The 20,031-nt window shown below is 43.5% G+C and overlaps 1 protein-coding gene across 2 annotated transcripts in view; it reads left to right on the forward strand.

Annotated features, from left to right (window-relative positions):
- fars2 (phenylalanyl-tRNA synthetase 2, mitochondrial) overlaps positions 1–20,031 on the forward strand; it is a 237,955-nt gene that overhangs the window by 180,679 nt on the left and 37,245 nt on the right. For both annotated transcript variants that reach the window (XM_085762746.1, XM_085762747.1), the window contains one exon: positions 7,563–7,738. In XM_085762746.1, the coding sequence (XP_085618872.1) occupies positions 7,563–7,738 (176 nt within the window). The remainder of the gene's footprint in view (positions 1–7,562; positions 7,739–20,031) is intronic.

The following is a 20,031-nucleotide window of genomic DNA, read 5'->3' on the forward strand; positions in this document are numbered from 1 at the left end:
TGGGCAGACGGCAGACGGACGACAGCCGCTGCACGTAACGGCATAAACAAGCCTCTATGTAAACAAGTGGTCCGTCAGCATGAGGCAAAACAATACACGTGACAATATGTTGTCATGGCGATGTGGTATTGTTTACCTGACCCACGTTTTACCGGCTTTCTCTGGACTTCTGTGACTAAAATGACATCTGGTTTGTTAGCGACGGCCGTCTGCCCGACTGCAGGTGAATGCAGCATCAGTGTAACGCTCCATTCCTCCTCACTGCGTTACCATGGTGACTTTTCACAGACGCCACCTCCACCTGAGCCGACAGCTCCGGTGTCTCCGCTGAGTTTCCGTGGTTTCCTACCGTCACGCTGCCACTGAACGTAAAAACATGGAGACACCACATGGCAGCAGCACCGAGCTTACCTGCTCCATGGAGATATGAATGATATGAACGGCTCATTCAGAGCTGAAAGGAACACTTCACTTTGTTGATGGGGGGGATTACTGGTTAATGAAAAACAGACTTTTGAACGAAATAATCGATTTTTGTGAATAGATAACAGGAGAAGTTACATAATATCCCTTTAAAATATTAAATTAGAATTAATGATTAAATAGAGACTGTATATGGTCTGGTATGCTGGGAAGAAAACGATGTAAACTGTAACCTCTGACTTTAACATAAAAAATCACATTAAAGAATAAACCTTGTCAACTGACATGGATAGTCTGTACCCAGTTTTTCTTTCAACATTAGAAAAATTCATCCATCCACACCTTTGATAGCATGTCTTCAGCTGAATGTCTCAGTCCATTCAGTCCACTGTTTGACAGCTGCTCAGAGAGCTCACACTCCAACCTTTCTGGGTGTCAGCCAACCAGGAGAGGGCAGTCACCAGTTTCTGCTTTTGCACCAGTAAACAAAGGGAAACAAGTCCTCCAAGACAAAATACTGCAAACAGTAGAGACAATGACACAGTGACTTGTATCCAAAGTCAACTTAAGTTCAACATGAGTACAAGAAGACAGCAGCTGTGTAGTGGTTCTAAAAGGCTGTACAAGGACTCATTTGACTCTGTGTTCTAATAGACTGACATGAAGACTGAGAGCAGACAGGAGCTGTGACCCGCTCTGTGCTCTGTGCACGTCACCCACTGGGTCACTCTTCTGCTTTTACCCTCTCGCCTTTACTCATCTATCCCCCCTGTGTGTGTGTGTGTGTGTGTGTGTGTGTGTGTGTTGTGTTCTAGCCTCTTAACCTCATGTATAAAACATTTCGACAGTTGGGGCTCACATCAGCCAGTACCAGTCACTTCTCCTAACCCCTGCATTTTCACACACACACACACACACACACACACACACACACACACACACACACACACACACACACACACACACACACACACACACACACACACACACACACACAATAGGTTGCATGCCGGTTCACACAGCGGTTATTCTGTCCCTGCTAAAGGTGTTTTTTCTCGACTCTCGTTTTCACTAATGAAGAACATTTCAAGTGACTGTTGGAGGGCAGAGAGGAGAACAGAGGAGAAGAAAAGAGGAGGGGAGGGGGGGGGGGGAGGCAGGAATTGGACAGAGTGAGATGGAGGAGAGGTATTAAAGAGAGAGGGCATATAAAATATAAGATATAAAATCTAACAATATCCTGTTCAAATCAGCACTTGACAGCAGTGTTAAGATAAAGATGTGAGGGGACGGAGTCATGTGAGGACAGAGCCTGTTGTCCACTTCACTGTCCTCCCAGTTTTATTGATGAGCTGAGTTCCTCCAGAGGGAGCAGGGGAGCACAGCTCATCTCCTGCCCAGGGTCAGTGCATCTCTCCTGGGCCAAGACTCTTCATCCCCTCCCCCCTAAACCCCAACCCCAATCCCCTGGATCAGTAATGAACTGTGACCGCCAGGTGTGTGTGTGTGTGTGTGTTTGTGCGTGTCTGTTTCTGTGTGTGTGTGTGTGTGTGTGTGTGCTGGGGTGATTCCAACAACATACCAAACACTCTCACTCTTCTTCAGGGAGCTGTGCAGTGTCACTAAACTCTAATAGTGTTGAGCGGCCCCCTCAGTCCCTGGGAAACACTCTGTCTACAGTGCATGGACACCACTGACCACCACACTGCCCTGTCTTTACCAAAGCCTCAGTGACTTTACATTAAAGCCCCCAGTAGGTAACTTATTTGGCTTTTTTTTAGCAAAAATCAAAAATTGCTTATATACATATACAAATACATATTTCACTGAAGTGGCAGCCATGTTGCATCGCCATTTTTACGTTGAGTGGCAGCGTGACCGTAGGTAACCACGGAAACTCAGCGGAGCTGTCGACTGGGGAGAAAGTTTTCCAGGTAACGCCTGTTAAAGGGGACATATTCAGCTCATTTCTGCTTCTTGACATGGTACCTTGATGTCTAAAAGTAATGTTAGTAACATGCTTTGGTCAGAAAAACCAAAAGATCGAGCACAGCTGGTTCTCTACACACCAGTTTCACAGACCTGCTCTAAACGGTCGGTTTAGAATCTTCGCTCTGGTAGCTGAGGTAACCATGGTAACCATGGGAGCGAGGGCTTGGGCTTGATTCAAATCACCCGGCCTGTGATGTAATAAGCCAGGTGAAATTAAAACGGCTTGTTAAAGGACAATTCCAGGCGAATTCAACTCAGGGGTGTATTTTCATATCATTTTAGGTCTAAAAGAATGAATCTGAAGATTTTCAGTTTAATTGCTCCTGTTTTGCGGTAGTTGCGTCTGTCCGCGCATCGCCACGGCAGCAATGAATGGGAGTGGATGTAAGTTCCACTGTTTAGGCTGTTTCCATCCCTCAAAGCCGCAATTTTTTTCCACAGACAGCATCAGATGGAGACTCAAACATGCACCGAGAAGTTTATTTACTTCAAGCAAGCCGACATGTTTGTAAAAGTCGATCTAATTCAAAGTCTCCCGGAGTCTCGCGTGAGCCCGAAGTTGCAGTGCTGGTGTATTCAGGCGCAGTAGGAGCTACCGCTTGTGTCATAAACACAGGAATATCAACTCTTTACTTGCTTGAAGTGTACATTTTTTTCCACAGACAGCGTCAGATTGCTACTCAAAGATGCGCCGATAAGTTTTTTTTACTTGAAGCAAGTAAAGAGTTGATATTCCTGTGTTTATGACACAAACGGTAGCTTTTCCCACTGCATGTGAACACACCGAGCACGGCAACTGGGTCTCGCGCGAGACTCCGGGAGACTTTGAATTAGATCTAGTTTTACAAACATGTCGGCTTGCTTGAAGTAAATAAACTTCTGGGTGCATGTTTGAGTCGCCATCTGACGCTGTCTGTGGAAAAAAATTGCGGCTTTGAGGGATGGAAACAGCCTAAACAGCGGAACTTACATCCACTCCCATTCATTGCTGCCGTGGCGATGCAGGGACAGACGCAACTACCGCAAAACACGAGACATTAAACTGAAAATCTTCAGATTCATTCTTTTAGACCTAAAATGATATGAAAATACACCCCTGAGTTGAATTCGCCTGGAATTGTCCTTTAAGAGACACATTTTCAGATTATGTCAGTTTACAAAATGTTGACGTAGTTGTCAAAACTTATGTTTAAGGAGTGAGGAGGCACTCCGGATACACAAATACACATACTAAAGCAATGAAAAAGTGAGTTTTGCATAATATGTCACCTGTCACCTGTCACCACTGTGTAGTGTGAGGAAGGACGGAGGCACTGGTGTTGCATTCAGGTGCAGTCAGGCAGACGGCCGTCGGCAAACCAACCGGATGTCATTTTACTCCACCAGAGAAAGACGGTAAAACAATACCACATCACCATGACAACATATTGTCACGCCTGTATAGAGGGGTTCCAGGGTGCCATTCCGAAGGGCCGCCACTCCGAACGTTTACTTTAATTTGTCGGAATGCCGACCCTTAATTATTTATGGGAAAAGGGTGCCATTACGAACCTGAAAGAAAGGGTGCCATTCCGAACCTGAAAAAATCTTGAATGGTTTACGGCACGGAGTAATCTAACCTAATTGCGGTGGTAGCGTAGTGGTCAGAGCATCTGCTTTTGACGCGGTGGATCAGGGTTCGACTCCCGGGGGAGATACATATTAACTGCGATTTTATTGGCCTCTACCTAACCTTTTTACTAAACTTAACCAACTCCTTTCTACATTGCCTAAACCTAACCAAAGCACAGAGCAAGGACATTTATTTTCAGCAGGAGTGCCGCGGCTGCATCAGACCATGGATGTAATGCATCAGACTCGCACCTGGGTGAAACTTTGGAGGCGGAGGGGGAGGGGGAGGGGCCGGTCGGGCGCTGTCCCCGCGGCGCGTCGTGTCAAGCCGGGCAGGAAGTCAAACCACGAGAGAATCCGGTCAATTTTCAAAATAAAACACATTCGGAACGGCGGAAGTTCGAAATGACGGACCTTCGGGAATTTTCGGACTGGCAGACCGTCGGAATGGCGGTCCTTCGGAATGGCGGTCGCCCCCCGTATAGAGGGTATGCACATGACGTCATGGTACTCTGAAGTCGCTGTGGAACGTCCACTGAGTGGCAAAAAGACGAGTGGCAGAGCCGCCAAAGTTCAAAAACGAGCAAGTAACGAAGCGATTTTCTCCAAGCCCACACAAGTCTGACATGTCTAGCTTTGCCAGCATGTAAAGCATGCATGACCTAACAGAGCTGCTAAAAATCTTGAGGATACGTCTCACTTTGACCGAGTTACATTCAAGAACCTGTTCTCAATGACGGAAAGTAAATTCACTGGAGCGGTCATTTTTTTCGATCGATCAGCTGTGTTTACCGTTTCAGGTGTCGTAGTTATGATGTTTAGACAGATAAATTAACCACTTCTAAATTAACCACTTCACATCCTACAGTTTGACTGGTCAGAGTTTTTCAGAATAAAAGCAGCTCGTGTTTTAGTGTCGGGAGTCACTGTCAGGACGACAGTAACAGCTGTAATCTCGTCCCTCTGCACATTAACAGTGAGCCTGTCAGTCACTCTGCAGGTGCGGCGGTCACACTGTGTGTTACAGGAAGTGTCCGTGGAGCAGACGGTTTTGGGGAGCTGGTTGTCGATTCTTTTTGACATCAATTTGTTTTGATATAAGATATTTTATCCAGTTTATGAGTCCATCGCTATCCGCCAGCACGTTGAGGGACGCTTGTTTTGCCACTCAGTCCGATCGAACGGGGCGTTGCCGAGGGCAACGTGACGTAAACGCATACCCTCGTTTTGCCTCGTGCTGGTGGACCACTTGTTTACATAGAGGCTTGTTTATCCTGTTACATGCAGCGTCTGTTGTCTGTCTGACGTCTGCCCCATTTCACGTGAATGCAACATCAAGAATGCGTTCCGATATGCAACCGCACCGCTAGATGGAGGGAATTCCTACATACTATACCTTTAATGATAAAAAATGTCAAAGTAGACCCTCTGTCCCAACAGACCAAACTGTCTTACTCACCAACGAGCACCTGTCTGCTCTGCTTCCTTTCAGAGTGTTTCAGTTGAATCCCTATAATAATAAACCCTGTATTTTAATTATAGATAACTTGGAAAAAGAAAACGTGTTGAGTCAGAGTGTCTTAAGCTTTCAAATCACCACGTCACCATCCCCTCTTTGTGTCAGAGATAGATCAATAAAAGCACCATACTGATCAAAAAGTCTCAGTAAAAGGTATTAAAATGAAGAAAACTCTAGAAAGAGCAGTGGATACCCCCCCCCCCCCCCCCCCCCCCCCCCCTCCTTTGTGTTTATTAAAAGTTATTTCCAGGATAATAAACAAGTCACAGATGATAGAAATCTCTTTCTTGCCTTCTGTTGCTGCATAAAACATCAGATTTATTCTGTCGCCCTGATTAAGTTTTAATGTGTTATTGTCTTCATGTTTTGCTCTGTTGCACTTCCTACTCCTCTCTTCTCACTGTGCTCTTCACTTGATATCATTTCCTTTCTGCTTCCTGTCACATCCCCTCTCTTCATCTGTTTCTTTTTTCTTATTACCCATATATATATCTTATATATGGCTATTTTAATCATTTTCTTCCCTCTGCTGCTCCATCTGCTGCTCGTATCTGTGTTTTATCACCTGTTCTGCAGCTTCTTTCAGTTTGGTTTTATCCTCTATATAACAATGGCCAGAATCCACAGAAAAACATATATCTTGTGTCACACCACCGCACATAATCTGTTCCAAAAACTTAAATCACCCTGTACATTTATCTATTACCGGAAAGTCTTAAAAACACATTTATGTCATGTGTTTTCATAGTGAGACTGTAAATTATAGAAGATAAAATAGATTTCCAAGGATTTCCCAGGGAGCCGTGTTCAATCCCCATGTGAAAGTAGCAAATGATGTTGTTTCTATTATCTTTGACCTTTGTTGTTCTGTTTGTTGTTATTCTGTACATATTTTCCTAAACCTAACCAAGCTGTGACCATTAGTATAGTTACCATGGTGATGAAGGTAGGCACACCTCTCTCTGTAGAGTCTGTGTGTTTGTTACTGTAGGCTACTGACTGATAAGGTCCGGTATGGCTGCTATGACGCTTGGAGGAGTCACTGGTTGTTTCTCCAGTTAAGGTGGAAATGTCCCTTTTTCTCTGCTTTTTGGAAACAAGTTGTTAAAGGGATAGTTCAACATTTTGGCAAATTGGCCTATCACCATAATCTCTCTAGTCTTAAATCATCATTGCAAGCTGTTTTTAGATCGGCAGAGCAGAGACACAAGCTGCTCAGCTAACGTAACAGAGGCGCACGGACAAGTTGTGACCTGCACATTCACCACGCTATGAGATAATTAAATAACGTATAATATGTAACATTATGACACATGAAGCAAATACTCAGAACTACTTGCGCTTTTGAAATCCCTCCGCCCAGCAGCCGTGTCTGGAATGTATTTGCCTTGAAAACAACTCTGTCTCTTAACGTTCAATTATTATTTCATAGTGTGGTGAATGTGCAGGTCACAACTTGTCCACCAGAGTGTTTTGGAGTTGTTGGATTGTGTATTTCATGAGTTTGATGAGGGAAAGGCGAAAATACAGCGCGTGTCTCTGCCCCGCTGATCTAAAAACAGCTTGCACTGATAATTAAAGGTAATAAACCTACTGCTAAAACTATAGGGATTATGGTGAAAGGCAAATTTGCCAAAATGTTGAAATATCCCTTTAAAGTATTAAAGAGCAGCCATGACCTGTGTGCTGCTGTGTCAGGAGACATGAAGATCTGAGAGAGTTGAGCATCGCCTGCTTTTACTGATCAGTTCAAATGAATGACAAACATTTCCTCTGTTCAGCCTCTTTTTTTTTGTTCTAATAATAACCAGGGGCATTTCTATGAAGGCTGGTGACAAGTTGGTAACAGGAAATAAATAATATTCATTTTCACAGTGAGAACACACTGCCCCAGTTTTCATGTATTTTATTTGTAATATCTGTGCAAAATTTGTTTTAAGGTAACAGATGAGACATTCATTATTATACTGTGTGTGTGTGTGTGTGTGTGTGTGCGTGTGTGTGTGTGTGTCTTCAGCCCCTCAGTAAGTACCCCCCCCTCTACAACGACATCTCCTTCTGGCTGCCGGAGAGCAGAGAGGGCGAGGCCGGGCAAGATGGCTTCACAGAGAACGACTTCTACGAGCTGGTGCGCTCCATCGGGGGAGACCTGGTGGAGAAAGTCTCACTGGTGGACCAGTTCACACACCCAAAGTAGGAGAACACACACTCACACACTCTTGTTTTATGTAGATATTGACTTAAGTTCATTTTCAGGACTCAGCCTTAACCCCTACACACCTAGCCCCAGCCTCAACTCAGCCACAGTCCTAGTCGAAGCACCAAAATGTCTGTTTCTTTATTTTTTCAGAATGATGTCACTGCAGTGTGGGAAATATAATTTAACAATGTATTTTTATTCTGATATAATATATAACAGACATTTTACATATCAAAGGAGAGAAGGAAAGAGAAAAACTAAGTCATGATTACAAGAACAAAGCAGAGCCAGCTCTATAAACATCACTGGTGGTTGTTTCTTTCAAAATGACTCAGCACAAATGAGCAGTGTTATCAGTGTTAACTTTATGATTCAGCAACAGGGAAAGAGAGGAGAAACAAAGCTAGGGAAAGTAGGAAAGGATGCAAGAAAGATGGAAAGAAATAAAACCAGCACAGGGGGGAAGAAGAAAGAGGAGGAAAAGAAGGAAGGGGGTAGAAAGAAGAAAGAGAGAAGAAAGGAAAGAAGTAAGACATGAAGGGCATACACAAAGGCAGGAGGAAGTAGGAAAGGAGGATAGGAGAGAAGGAAAACATATAGGAAAGAAAAGTGTAAAGGTCACTCTGTCTGTTTTGTTGTTAATGGCAGACGACTGATGGCAGAGTCATCGGTTTTAATTACTCAAACACACACACACACACACACACACACACACACACACACACATTCATGTTTGTACATTAAATCGTACCTGTTTACTCTAAATGACTATGAGAAGAAATGAGTCTCTCCCTGTAACACACACACACACACACACACAGCTGTCCTTGGCGTGCACCTCAGAGCCTGCAGTTCCTGCTGTTGACGTCTCATTTTTTAAGAAGTGAGTGTGCGTGTGCGTGTCCATGTGTGTGTGCGTGTGTGTGTAAAGGGCAACAGTGGGAGGTTGGTACCTTATGGCTTAGAATTCCTTTTTCACATTACTGTGACACACACACACACACTCTCTCTCTCTCTCTCTCTCTCTCTCACTTGCCTGACCTTGCATTACGGTGTGTGTGTGTGTGCGTGCGTGTGTGTGTGTGTGCGCGTGTGTGTGTGTAGAAAGGGCGCTGCAGTGCGTAAAAATGTCTGACACTATTCATCTTTCAGCATTTTAATGTCTTTTAAATAGTGACCTTTTTCCCCACCAAGCTCACACACACACACACACACACACACACACACACACAGGCCCACACGTCTAACAATACATTAATATACAGGGACTTTTAGTATTAGAGCTAATGGGGGCAGACAGGGAGAGAGAGCTTCATCACAGCTGCCTTAATGACATGACACCAGTTGAAGTCCATCTTTACAGGCTTCTGATGGGAATCTAAACATGGCAGCATGACGGAGTATTAGGGCCACATGACAAATAAAAAAATCACAAATTTAGAGAATAAAGTGGTAAATTTACGACTTTATTCTTGTAATGATATGACTTTTTTCTCATAGGAAATATATGACTTTATTCTCGTAAATTTACCACTTTATTCTCGTAAATTTACCACTTTATTCTCATAGGAAATGTATGACTTTATTCTCGTAAATGTACGACTTCATTCTTGTAATGTTATGACTTTTCTCTCATAGGAAATATACGACTTTATTCTCGTAAATGTACGACTTTATTCTTGTAAGGTTATGACTTTTCTCTCATAGGAAATATTCATGGGTTGCAGTGACGTCACGTCGAAGGGACCGCCGCCATGTTTGTGTCCGATTTGACAGGTCTCCTCATATGACAGCATGCAAACCGCAGGATGGAAATGACAGTTTCTTGACAAAATGACAGGGTTTCATACATCCTGTCTGGGTTTATATCTCTATAACAACAGACTAACTCTATATTATCACACTTATTACACAGTTTATGAATTAATTAATTAATTTGAGACGTAATGTTGATCAAAGCCCTTAGTCCGGTCACTTCTCCGCTGTTTGCTCCTCACCCTCCTCCTGTCGACTCGTGTGTAGTTGTTTTCAACGAGCTTTTGATAATCAATCAGTAGATTGATGAATTATCATGTAAATGTTACAATATGTGCATTTATGTCGTCCTGTCTGTCATAAGAGATGACGGTTACGGGACACGTTTGTGTCAGGGACTCGCGGTGGCACAGACACAGCTGGTCACAGCTGTGACACTGCGCTGGCCCGTCCGGTCTGTCCGCTCTGATCGCAGGTTTGGTTCCAGCAGCGGTGAGGGAGGCAGAGAGCCTCCACTCTCCCTCTAACCAGCTACAAGTCATTTTTCTAACATTAAGCTGGTAAAAATGAAACACAAGGTAAAAAGCCTTGATAGTTCTTCTGCCCTGCTCCGCTGATCAGAGCGGCGTCCCTAGCAACGGCCCGTTTTACTTAGCAACGGTCTGTTATACAGAAATAAAAGACCCTAAATGCAGAATCAGTGAGGAATTAATAAGAAAGTAATCAAAATGCAGAATTCAATATATCCATGTTATTTAAAAAAAAAGTGAATCCCCTCTTTTTGTGAGACTTGTCACAGCCCACGCTGCCACTGATAGACTGCCTGCAGTCAACCATTTATTCCGTCTATAACTTTACGTCTTTTGGGATGGAATAAAACTGCAGTCCGGGTTTTTTTTGGCGACTGCTATCACAGTCAACAGCACAATATAATCCTGGCATCTTTCAAATAACGTCAATTTTCGGTCTCTTGCTGATTTCCTCCTACTACTCCACTTGTTCTGGTAACGTGACGCTGTGATCTGTGTCCAGATCGCCCTGATTCAGACACAAATATGGCGGCGCAGAAACACAGTGACGTCATGTGAATCTAATGAATACGACTTTATTCTCGAAGTCTGTGTTGTTGTTGTTTTTCTCAATGTGGCCCTAATACTCCGTCGTAGTTTCCAGACAAGGAAGTGTTTCCACATCATTCCAAGCTAGTTTCCCCTGATGCTAACTTTGTAGTCCGATCTGAAACCACCGTGGCAAATGTGTTTGGAGATTTGACCTCTGTCTGAACTGTATACCATCATACATACAGTACTATACTGTACTATATTACACTACACTGCAACAGTACACTACATTGTACCACATTACACTACACCATACTATTCTACACTATATTATACTATTGACCACAAAGGCTAAATAAAGAATTAGAGCTACACAAAATATCTGCAATGCAACTTTTTCTCCCAAGTAACTTCTCTCTCTCCCTCTCTGTCTCCCACTCTGTCATTTTCTCTGCTGATATCCCTCAAAGAACACCCCACACACACACATTTGCTCCCTCACACTTCTATTACTCTCATCACTGGCATTACAGCTTAATGATAATGATGAAGAGAGAGGGGAGGTTCTAGACTGAGTTAATTACACTTATCACTTCCTAAATTAGTGGCGCATAAAATACCTGCATTGCACCTTTTAGCTCATCTCAACATCTCTTGTTCTCTTTCCCTCTACAACTTCACACACATCTCAGGACTATGCCTGTTTAAAACACACACCACACCTCTCACTCCTACAAAATAAGAGCTTTCTATTCTTTCCGAAAATTATCTAATGAGTCGTCAGTGTTGGAGCCTCATCACCATGCAGATATTCACTCTGTAGTTTATTTTGACTCAGTCCCGTGGCTGTAATTGTGGATGAATACACCACTGAAACTAGTGCCAGACAAATGCACTATTTCCTGTAATGAGCAGCTGGTAGAGGAGCCATTTTTGCAGACTCCTGTTGTGTCACAGAGGTGAAGGAGATACTCTGAGAGATAATGACTGAAAGTTTGTATCTGCGTTAGAAATAAGTGTAGCAGCCTGGAAGCAAATGACACGGTCCCTCCAAGTGTCTTTGAGGAAGATACTCAACCCAACGCTGGCTCCTGCTGACAGGGAGAGTGTGAGAGTGAATGTTTGGAGAAGTTAACCTTCCATCAAACTCTCTCAACATCAGATGACACCATGAATTAATGCAGCAGTTTACAAAGAGTTAAAGGTTGAAAGAAAGAGGGAAAGGTGAATGTGGATGAGATGGTGGATGAAAAGACAAGGGCGGCTTTAATGAGCTTTTCTTTTTCTTAAAGAGGAGTTTGTGAAAGACAAACTGAACATTTATCCCCTGTCGACTTCTTTACCCTTTACACTCCACTGGCTCCCTCTCTTTAATCTACCCGCTCTGATAGATTGTTGCTCTGCATCTGCTGCCATTTGTCAGCATATTACATTTTGCTAACAGCACCGAGTTGATCCAAAAATCTGATGAAGAGGCCGAGACTGTTCGTTCCCATCGGCACCATAAACCAGCATTGAACGGAGTCGCACATTAACTGGACTTCGCCGTGTTGATCGCTTTGAACCAATCAGCCATTGTTATTGATTGACAAGCTTCCGTGACAGACAGTTAAGTTCTCCGAATCAGAGCTGAGAGCAGGTTTAACACTCTCCCTGGAGGAGCTTTAACTTTACTGCAGCAGGAGACATCGATCACAACATATAATGGAACATTAACACAGTTTAAACAAAGTTTAAGAAGCATATGAATATAATATCTGAACAAAACAACCTTTAAAATGTATTTGAAATGTTAATGAGTATGGATACATCATTATACGTATAATTACACTGAACAAAAAGGTAATGCTCCCTTAAAGCAGATATCAGTGGAATGTTTTTGTTAATATAAGTCCTAAATAGTCCTATTTTCCGTCAGCAATCACTTACATGAAGTATTTCAGCCTAAACACGAGTCTCTCCGTCACTCTGCTCTGCTGTAACCCGAGGAGAAAATTTTCCTTGTGGGATACAAGTGTTATCCAATGAGGGGAGAGAACGGCATGAAGGGCTGTGTGTGCAGCCAAGGGATGCGCGTGAATGTGGTGACGTAGCACGAGGACCAATTGATGCCTGACAAGGGCGGGGGCTGCTAACTCATGGTGCGTTCAAGGAAACTCGTACTTTGTGTTTTTCCTTCCTGTGAAGTCATACCAGTTCGATCTGGTACGAGTTCACGGGTCGGAAGTTACGAGTGGCCGTTATAGGGAACTTTCACAGACAACAGGACGGTAAAAACACGAGCTACGGGTTACCTGGAACGCTACCAAGTCGTAGTTGTGACTTGAAGCTGTAACTTACGGTTTCAAAAGCCTGCCTTGAACACAGCATTAGCCGAAACGGCCGTGCCGATGATATCTGCTTTAATTTGCTTCATCATGTGATTAAATCAATGTCAGTGACACACAGTAACCTGCTTATTATACCACATGATAACTGAGCCCTGAGCCTTGGTTGGTCACAACAACAGGACACTTAGAAATGTGCTGTATGACTCGGGGTACATGAGATTTTTGGGGGAGAGTAGAAAAAGAGTCTGTTTCTGTGGCGACCACCATTTGCAGCATGCACTGCTCTGCAGAGGTCATCAGAGTTGTTGAGTGTTTTGTGCAATGATGCTGAATATTGACAGGAAGTTGAACAGTCTGTTGTACACACAGACCCATCATGCTGCATGTTTGTCGTGCATCAAACTGGGATGTTTCCATCTTCCAGGAATTGTGTGCATGAGGCTGCAACACAAGGCAGTGGCAGCAGATAAATGGCATGGCAGTGGACCCGTGTGTGTGTGTGGGGGGGGGGGGGGGGCTGGCAGTGCCCTCACCCACTCTGACACAGACACCGGAGAGTCTAGGGTCATTTTAGCTCAAAACAATGTGACAAAAAGATCCTTTCTATCAGCAGTGTGTGGATAAGAGGCTGCTCTCGTAATTAAAGAGCAGCAGAACAAATCGTATTCCATCACACATTCATTGTCGAGGACTGATTTTTGATTATTCTGAAATAAGAGAAAATCAACACTGAGGCTCTTGGTTTTATTTAGCATAAATTCTTCAGTAAAACTCTCCTGATGCCCTGATTTACATCACAACGGGTGACCAACCTCACCTACACCTGTAGAATGATGGATGAAAGTCATTGCAGCTGTGATCCTTGTATTCGAGGGTATAAGAAGCATCCAAAATGTGTTCAGTTTTCTGCATACTGATGAAGAACTGATATTGTTTTTGAGTCAGAAGTGAGTGAGAATCAGTGTCTCCTCATAGTATGCAGGCCGACAAAGAACATGAAACTCCCTGTGGCTCTTGGTCAGTAGTCAGTGCAGGGATGCACAGGGTGGATCCCTGCAGTCATCCAGTATTTCACATTGGAGGCAGTCCAGGACCTAACTGAATTATTAACAACTTTATTGCCGGGTTGTAATTAAAGGTATAGCTGAGTGTCATCAACATAGTGATGACAGGAGCTGTTGTATGTTTGGAAGGAAGACGTAGAAACCTGGAAGTAGAGTCCAGGTACTTCTAGTGCTGTTGATCTGACTTACAGTGACCGCTGCCGTGTGAAAGCATTTGAATGTGTATGAGTGTGTGTTGATGTGCATTTCATCTCCAAACAAACCATAATGATTGTAAATTGATCTAAAACCCACTGAAGCTGCCGGAAGCTGCAGCCTCTCAAATGCACTTTCTCCTCCTCTGTACTTCTGAAGTTAATCGAATGAGGGAGGGAGGGAGGGAGGGAGGGGGGAGAGAGAGCGAGAGAAGCACTTTGTTTCTCTCTCCCTCCACCCTCAGTTTCCTGGTAGTCTCTCTCCCTCCCTCCTGCTCCATAAACATCTCATGTAGTAGCAAATCAAAGCTGATGGCTCGCTATGATTCCCCACAAATCTGCATTTATTGGTCGGTAACGCTGTCAGCTGTGACTGGGCTGGGACTAATTTGATAAGCCGACAGAGCTGTCACTCAGAATGACAGCCGCCTCCCTCCTCATGACTCCCCCGGAGAGAGAGGGAGGGGGGCAGACAGAAAGGGAGGGGGAGGATGGGCCAGCCACAGATTGATTGGAGGGGGTGTGTTTGGAAATACATTTGTGTGTTTGAAGGAGCGAGTGCTTGGTCATGATGTTCACCAGGCTGTTGATCAAACTGTTGAGTCACTCAACAACCAGTCGTCTTATTAGCAGGAGAAACTGTAGTTCTGAGCAGCAGTATGAGTTAGTCTTCACCTGTACTCTTCATTTTTATGAATGTGTTTAATCAGTGTAAATACTAAGTATCTCAGATTTATGACATGTTTCTGTTTTGTTGATAACAGTTTAAAATGGTAGAAGCTGTACACTTGAATCATGGAAAGATATCAAACGTCCTTAATCGCCATTAAATAGACACATTTTTACATTACGTAATAATAACATTATGTTAACAGTAACCTTCATGTTTTATTGTGGGGAGATATGGCTTCTTATATTGCACCAATATCAGTTTAATGAACATGTTTGGTATGTACTTAGAGCCTCACTATTTACCTTTCACTATTAATATCAAATGTTTTTCATTTAGTGATGTCATTTCCTTTGTGGTGGTTATGACTTTTATTCACAACAGAACTGTGGTGAGTTACACCAAATGATTGTGCTGTTTAGAAGATGGAGAACACTACATGGACCAGGACCAGGACCAGGCCTTGCAACCTGTCTCAACAAACAGAGTGGAGCATTAAGCAGCTGAAGGAGGTGGTGGAGCCCAAACACAGAGCTAAAAGAGAGGGGAACTAGACTGTACAAGTCCTCAGTAGCTTGTAATATATGGACACAATATTGAATTGAACACTAAATTGTTGTTGAAATTTCAAAATCTTTATTAATGGCAAAGATATGAACACTGAGGTGCCTCCCTGCTCGTTTGTGCAGCCATCCTGCTAATGCAACTGGTTGTCCCCAAGTCCACACTGTGAAAAAAGGATGAATAAAAAGGTCTGACAGCAATAGGCAGACTTGACAGAAGTAAGCAGAATGTTTGTGTTAATATAAGTCTTAAATAGTTCTATCTTCCAACAGCAATCACTTCTATAGAGTGTTTGGTCTGAAACACGGGTCTGTCAGTCACTCTGCTCTGCTGTAAGCCGAGGAGAAAACTTTCCTTGTATCCTACAACCTTTATCCAATGAGGAGAGAGAACGGCATAAAGGGGCGGTCCTCTCTGTGTGTGCAGCCAAGGGATGCGCGTGAATGTGGTGACGTAGGGACGAGGACCAGGACTGCTAACTCCATCGGCTGACAGGAAGTTAGCCAAAACCACCGGATCGCTTACTTCTGCTTCAAGTTACAGCAAATTATTGTGGAAAATATAAATTTAACAGTGAAATAAGAAATATATTTTATGTCAAAACCATTAATACAACTACCTGTCAGATTTATCTCGGTTCATTTATTGCTTTTTATTAGTTATTTAAGTCAAGGAAAGACAAATCTGTTTACATTTACAGTATTATCTAGGCATTTACTCAACTATTATGTTTTTAAAACGTTCATTGGCCAGATATCTGAACAAAACAACCTTTAAAATGTATTTGAAATGTTTATGAGTATGGATACATCATTATACATATAATTACACTGAACAAAAAGGTAATGCTCCCTTAATTTGCTTCATCATGTGATTAAATCAATGTCAGTGACACACAGTAACCTGCTTATTATACCACATGATAACTGAGCCCTGAGCCTTGGTTGGTCACAACAACAGGACACTTAGAAATGTGCTGTATGACTCGGGGTACATGAGATTTTTGGAAGAGAGTAGAAAAAGAGTCTGTTTCTGTGGCGACCACCATTTGCAGCATGCACTGCTCTGCAGAGGTCATCAGAGTTGTTGAGTGTTTTGTGCAATGATGCTGAATATTGACAGGAAGTTGAACAGTCTGTTGTACACACAGACCCATCATGCTGCATGTTTGTCGTGCATCAAACTGGGATGTTTCCATCTTCCAGGAATTGTGTGCATGAGGCTGCAACACAAGGCAGTGGCAGCAGATAAATGGCATGGCAGTGGACCCGTGTGTGTGTGTGTGTGTGTGGGGGGGGGGGGGGCTGGCAGTGCCCTCACCCACTCTGACACAGACACCGGAGAGTCTAGGCCAGTGGAAAAACAAGCATCATACATGAGGACTACAGCAACAACAGCTCCAGGCTGTGTGAAGACCTGGGCTGCTGGCAGAGAGTCTAAGGACCTGAGGCCTACAGTAACTATCACAAAAGTGATTAACGTCAAACTTTCTTTTTGTTGGTTCAGCGTCATTTTTATCTTCGCTGCAGAGTCGACGCTGTTAATCAGATGAGCGGTGGAGGTTGGGATCATTAACATGGCAGTGTTACGGCTGGGGAAAGATTTGCGGTGTTGAAATGAGTCTGTTTGCTCCAAAATGATGTGAATCTACGGGTCGACGTGGACAAATGAAACAAAGCTCTGGCCTTCACTCCTCTCTCATTCCTCTCTCCGTTCACTCCTCTCTTCCTCCACCTGTCATCCTGTCATCACTTCACCACCACCCCCCTCCCCCCTCCCGTTCTCTGCAGGCTCAGCAGGAGACAGAAAGGCAGCCGCCCACCACAAGTCAATGAATGATTTAACAGAAAGAGAGATAGACTCACCCTCTATCCCAAAAAGATGAAGCAGGAAAGAGAGCAATGACTCGGAGGGAGGGAGGAAAGAGATGACAAAAAAGAGGAGGTGGAATTGGGGAAGAGAGTTTTAGTACCTGAGAGGGAAGAAAGAGAGAGAGAGAAAGAGTTGTCATTTTCCGGTGCAGGTTGGAGCGTGTTATTCAGCTGAATAATGTATGATTGTTTTCTGTTCCACAACCAATCAGCCTGACAGAGAGACAGAGATGTAACCACCACTTCAATCCATTTTTCATCACTCCACATCAGCAGGGAGCATGAAGTCAGCTGCACTGTGGTCACATCAGCCTGTCCCCGTCATTAACTCTCTGTCTGTGTGTGGGGCTTTCAGGTGAGCTCAGGTGTATTGGAGGATTTAGCCCCCGACAACACGCATCATGTCATTTTGTCATGTCACCTTTCTGCTACTGTGGAAATGTGACACTGCTGAAATGCAATATTGAATATTGCATATACACTGCAACAACTGATACAATTACAAAACGTATCCCTTTGAAACTTTTGAAAAAATGTAAATAGAGTGATTTAGAGGATGTCATTTTGATAGATTAAAGCAGAAGTAAGTGGAATATCTGTGTTAATACAAGTCTTTATATTTATAGAAGTTATATCTTCCAACAGCAATCACTTCTATAGAGTGTTTGGTCTGAAACACGGGTCTGTCAGTCACTCTGCTCTGCTGTAAGCCGAGGAGAAAACTTTCCTTGTATCCTACAACCTTTATCCAATGAGGAGAGAGAACGGCATAAAGGGGCGGTCCTCTCTGTGTGTGCAGCCAAGGGATGCGCGTGAATGTGGTGACGTAGGGACGAGGGCGGGGACTGCTAACTCCATCTGCTGACAGGAAGTTAGCCAAAACCACCGGATCGCTTACTTCTGCTTTAATATACAGATTATTATGCAATACTGTGTTTACAGATTATTATCAAGTTACATTTACATCTTGTAGTCCATAATAATGATGAGCAGTGTCTGAAATGAAATTGTTTTTCTCATATTTGATTCATAGATGATGGAAGCATCATTTCTGACTATTAACCATTAAAAAGAAAATAGAACGGCTCGCACACCACAGGGCTCCAAAATGCAGTCCAAGTGCAGGGAAGTAGCATGTGATCAGAACACACCTTTAGTCAGTGGAGGCACTGAGTTCCATCTCCTCCTGTCATGATTACAACAACCACTAGATGTCACCTAGCAACAAAATCTAACTATGGCTCATAACCTGTGGCACAGACATCCTGTGAGATTACTTTATCTCCAGGTCCGGCAGCTATGAACACAACAGTTCATATTGGATTTTGGTCCAGTGTCTCTTTCAGCTCTATGTTTGGTCTCCACCTGCTCCTCAGGGAAACATCTGGCTCTTTAGCTGCTGGATGCTCCGCTATGTTCTCCAGATGTTCTGTCAGGATGGTCAATATTTGAAGAAAGCTTAGCTGGCTTCTGAAAACCAAAAACAGCCTGTGTGTTTTTGGGAAGAGGTGTCGGTCTGGTGGGAAGACAGTTCAGCTTTTTGCGTCTTGTAAGATAATTAAATTCGCTCAGTGGAACTTCAGCCCAATCAGCTTTTATTTCACAGTTTTCAGAGTTTTTGTCTATGTTTTTGTGACTGCAACAACAAGAAAAGAAACAGCAGCAACTACTTCAGATTTTCTACTGTCAGTGCTGGTAATGAAGAGTTTAGAAACCACACACACACACACACACACACACACACACACACACACACACACACACACACACACACACACACACACACACACACACACACACACACACACACACACACACAGTACAGTATGTTTTGTGCCTCTTGGCTGTTTGAACCACCCTCTTTTCTAAAAGGGATCTAGATTTCACTTTATCTCGTTTTTCTCTAAATGTCAACATCATCCCGTTCACCTTTTCAAAATGTCAACTCCTACTCGTTTTCTTTCCTCACCTCTTCTCTTTTTCTCCTTACTGCCTTTCCTTGTCTCCTCTCCTCATTTCCTTGTCTCCTCTCTACTTTCTGTCTCTCCTCCCTTTTCTCCTTTTCTCGCCTTCTTGATTTCTTTTTATTATGTTTCTTTTTCAATTCTGTCCTTTCATCCTCTCTTCCTCCTCCTTGTCCTATCTAGGTTATCCTGCAGTGTTAGCATATTAGCTTACTGCAGCACTGGCTCCCCGGAGTGTCCTAATATCGTGTGTGTGTGTGTGTGTCTGTGTGTGTGTGTTGGTATATTTTGTCAGTGTGATGTATTTATGCATGTATGTTTTGAGTTTTGAGTGTATGCATCCTATTTGTTTTGCGTGCGTGCGTGCGTGCGTGCGTGCGTGCGTGTGTGTGTGTTAGAGAGCTGATGTATCAACAACAAACCAGAGTTCTATCAGCAAGCTGCCACAGCCCTAAGGGCCTCTGGGTAATCTAGGTGTAATTGAGCATAGAGTTTACACAAGACACATACACAAGAATGTTTTCACTCTCACCAAGATGATTAAAGGACAATTCCTATTTTCCTAACAGTTTAGGTCTAAAAGAAGGAATCTGAAGATTTATCAGTTTAATTGCTCCTGTTTTGCGGTAGTTGTGTCTGTCCCCGCATTGCCACGGCAGCGATGAATGGGAGCCACAATTTTTTCCCACAGACAGCGTCAGCTGGCGATTCAAACATGCACCCAGAAGTTTATTTACTTGAAGCAAGTCAAGAGTTGATATTCCTGTGTTTATGACACAAACGGGAGCTTCCGACTGCACCTGAACACACCGC

This window comes from Trachurus japonicus, chromosome 20 (genome assembly GCF_045865225.1).
Source record: "Trachurus japonicus isolate A0001 chromosome 20, Traja_1.0".
Taxonomy (NCBI): Eukaryota; Metazoa; Chordata; class Actinopteri; order Carangiformes; family Carangidae; genus Trachurus; species Trachurus japonicus.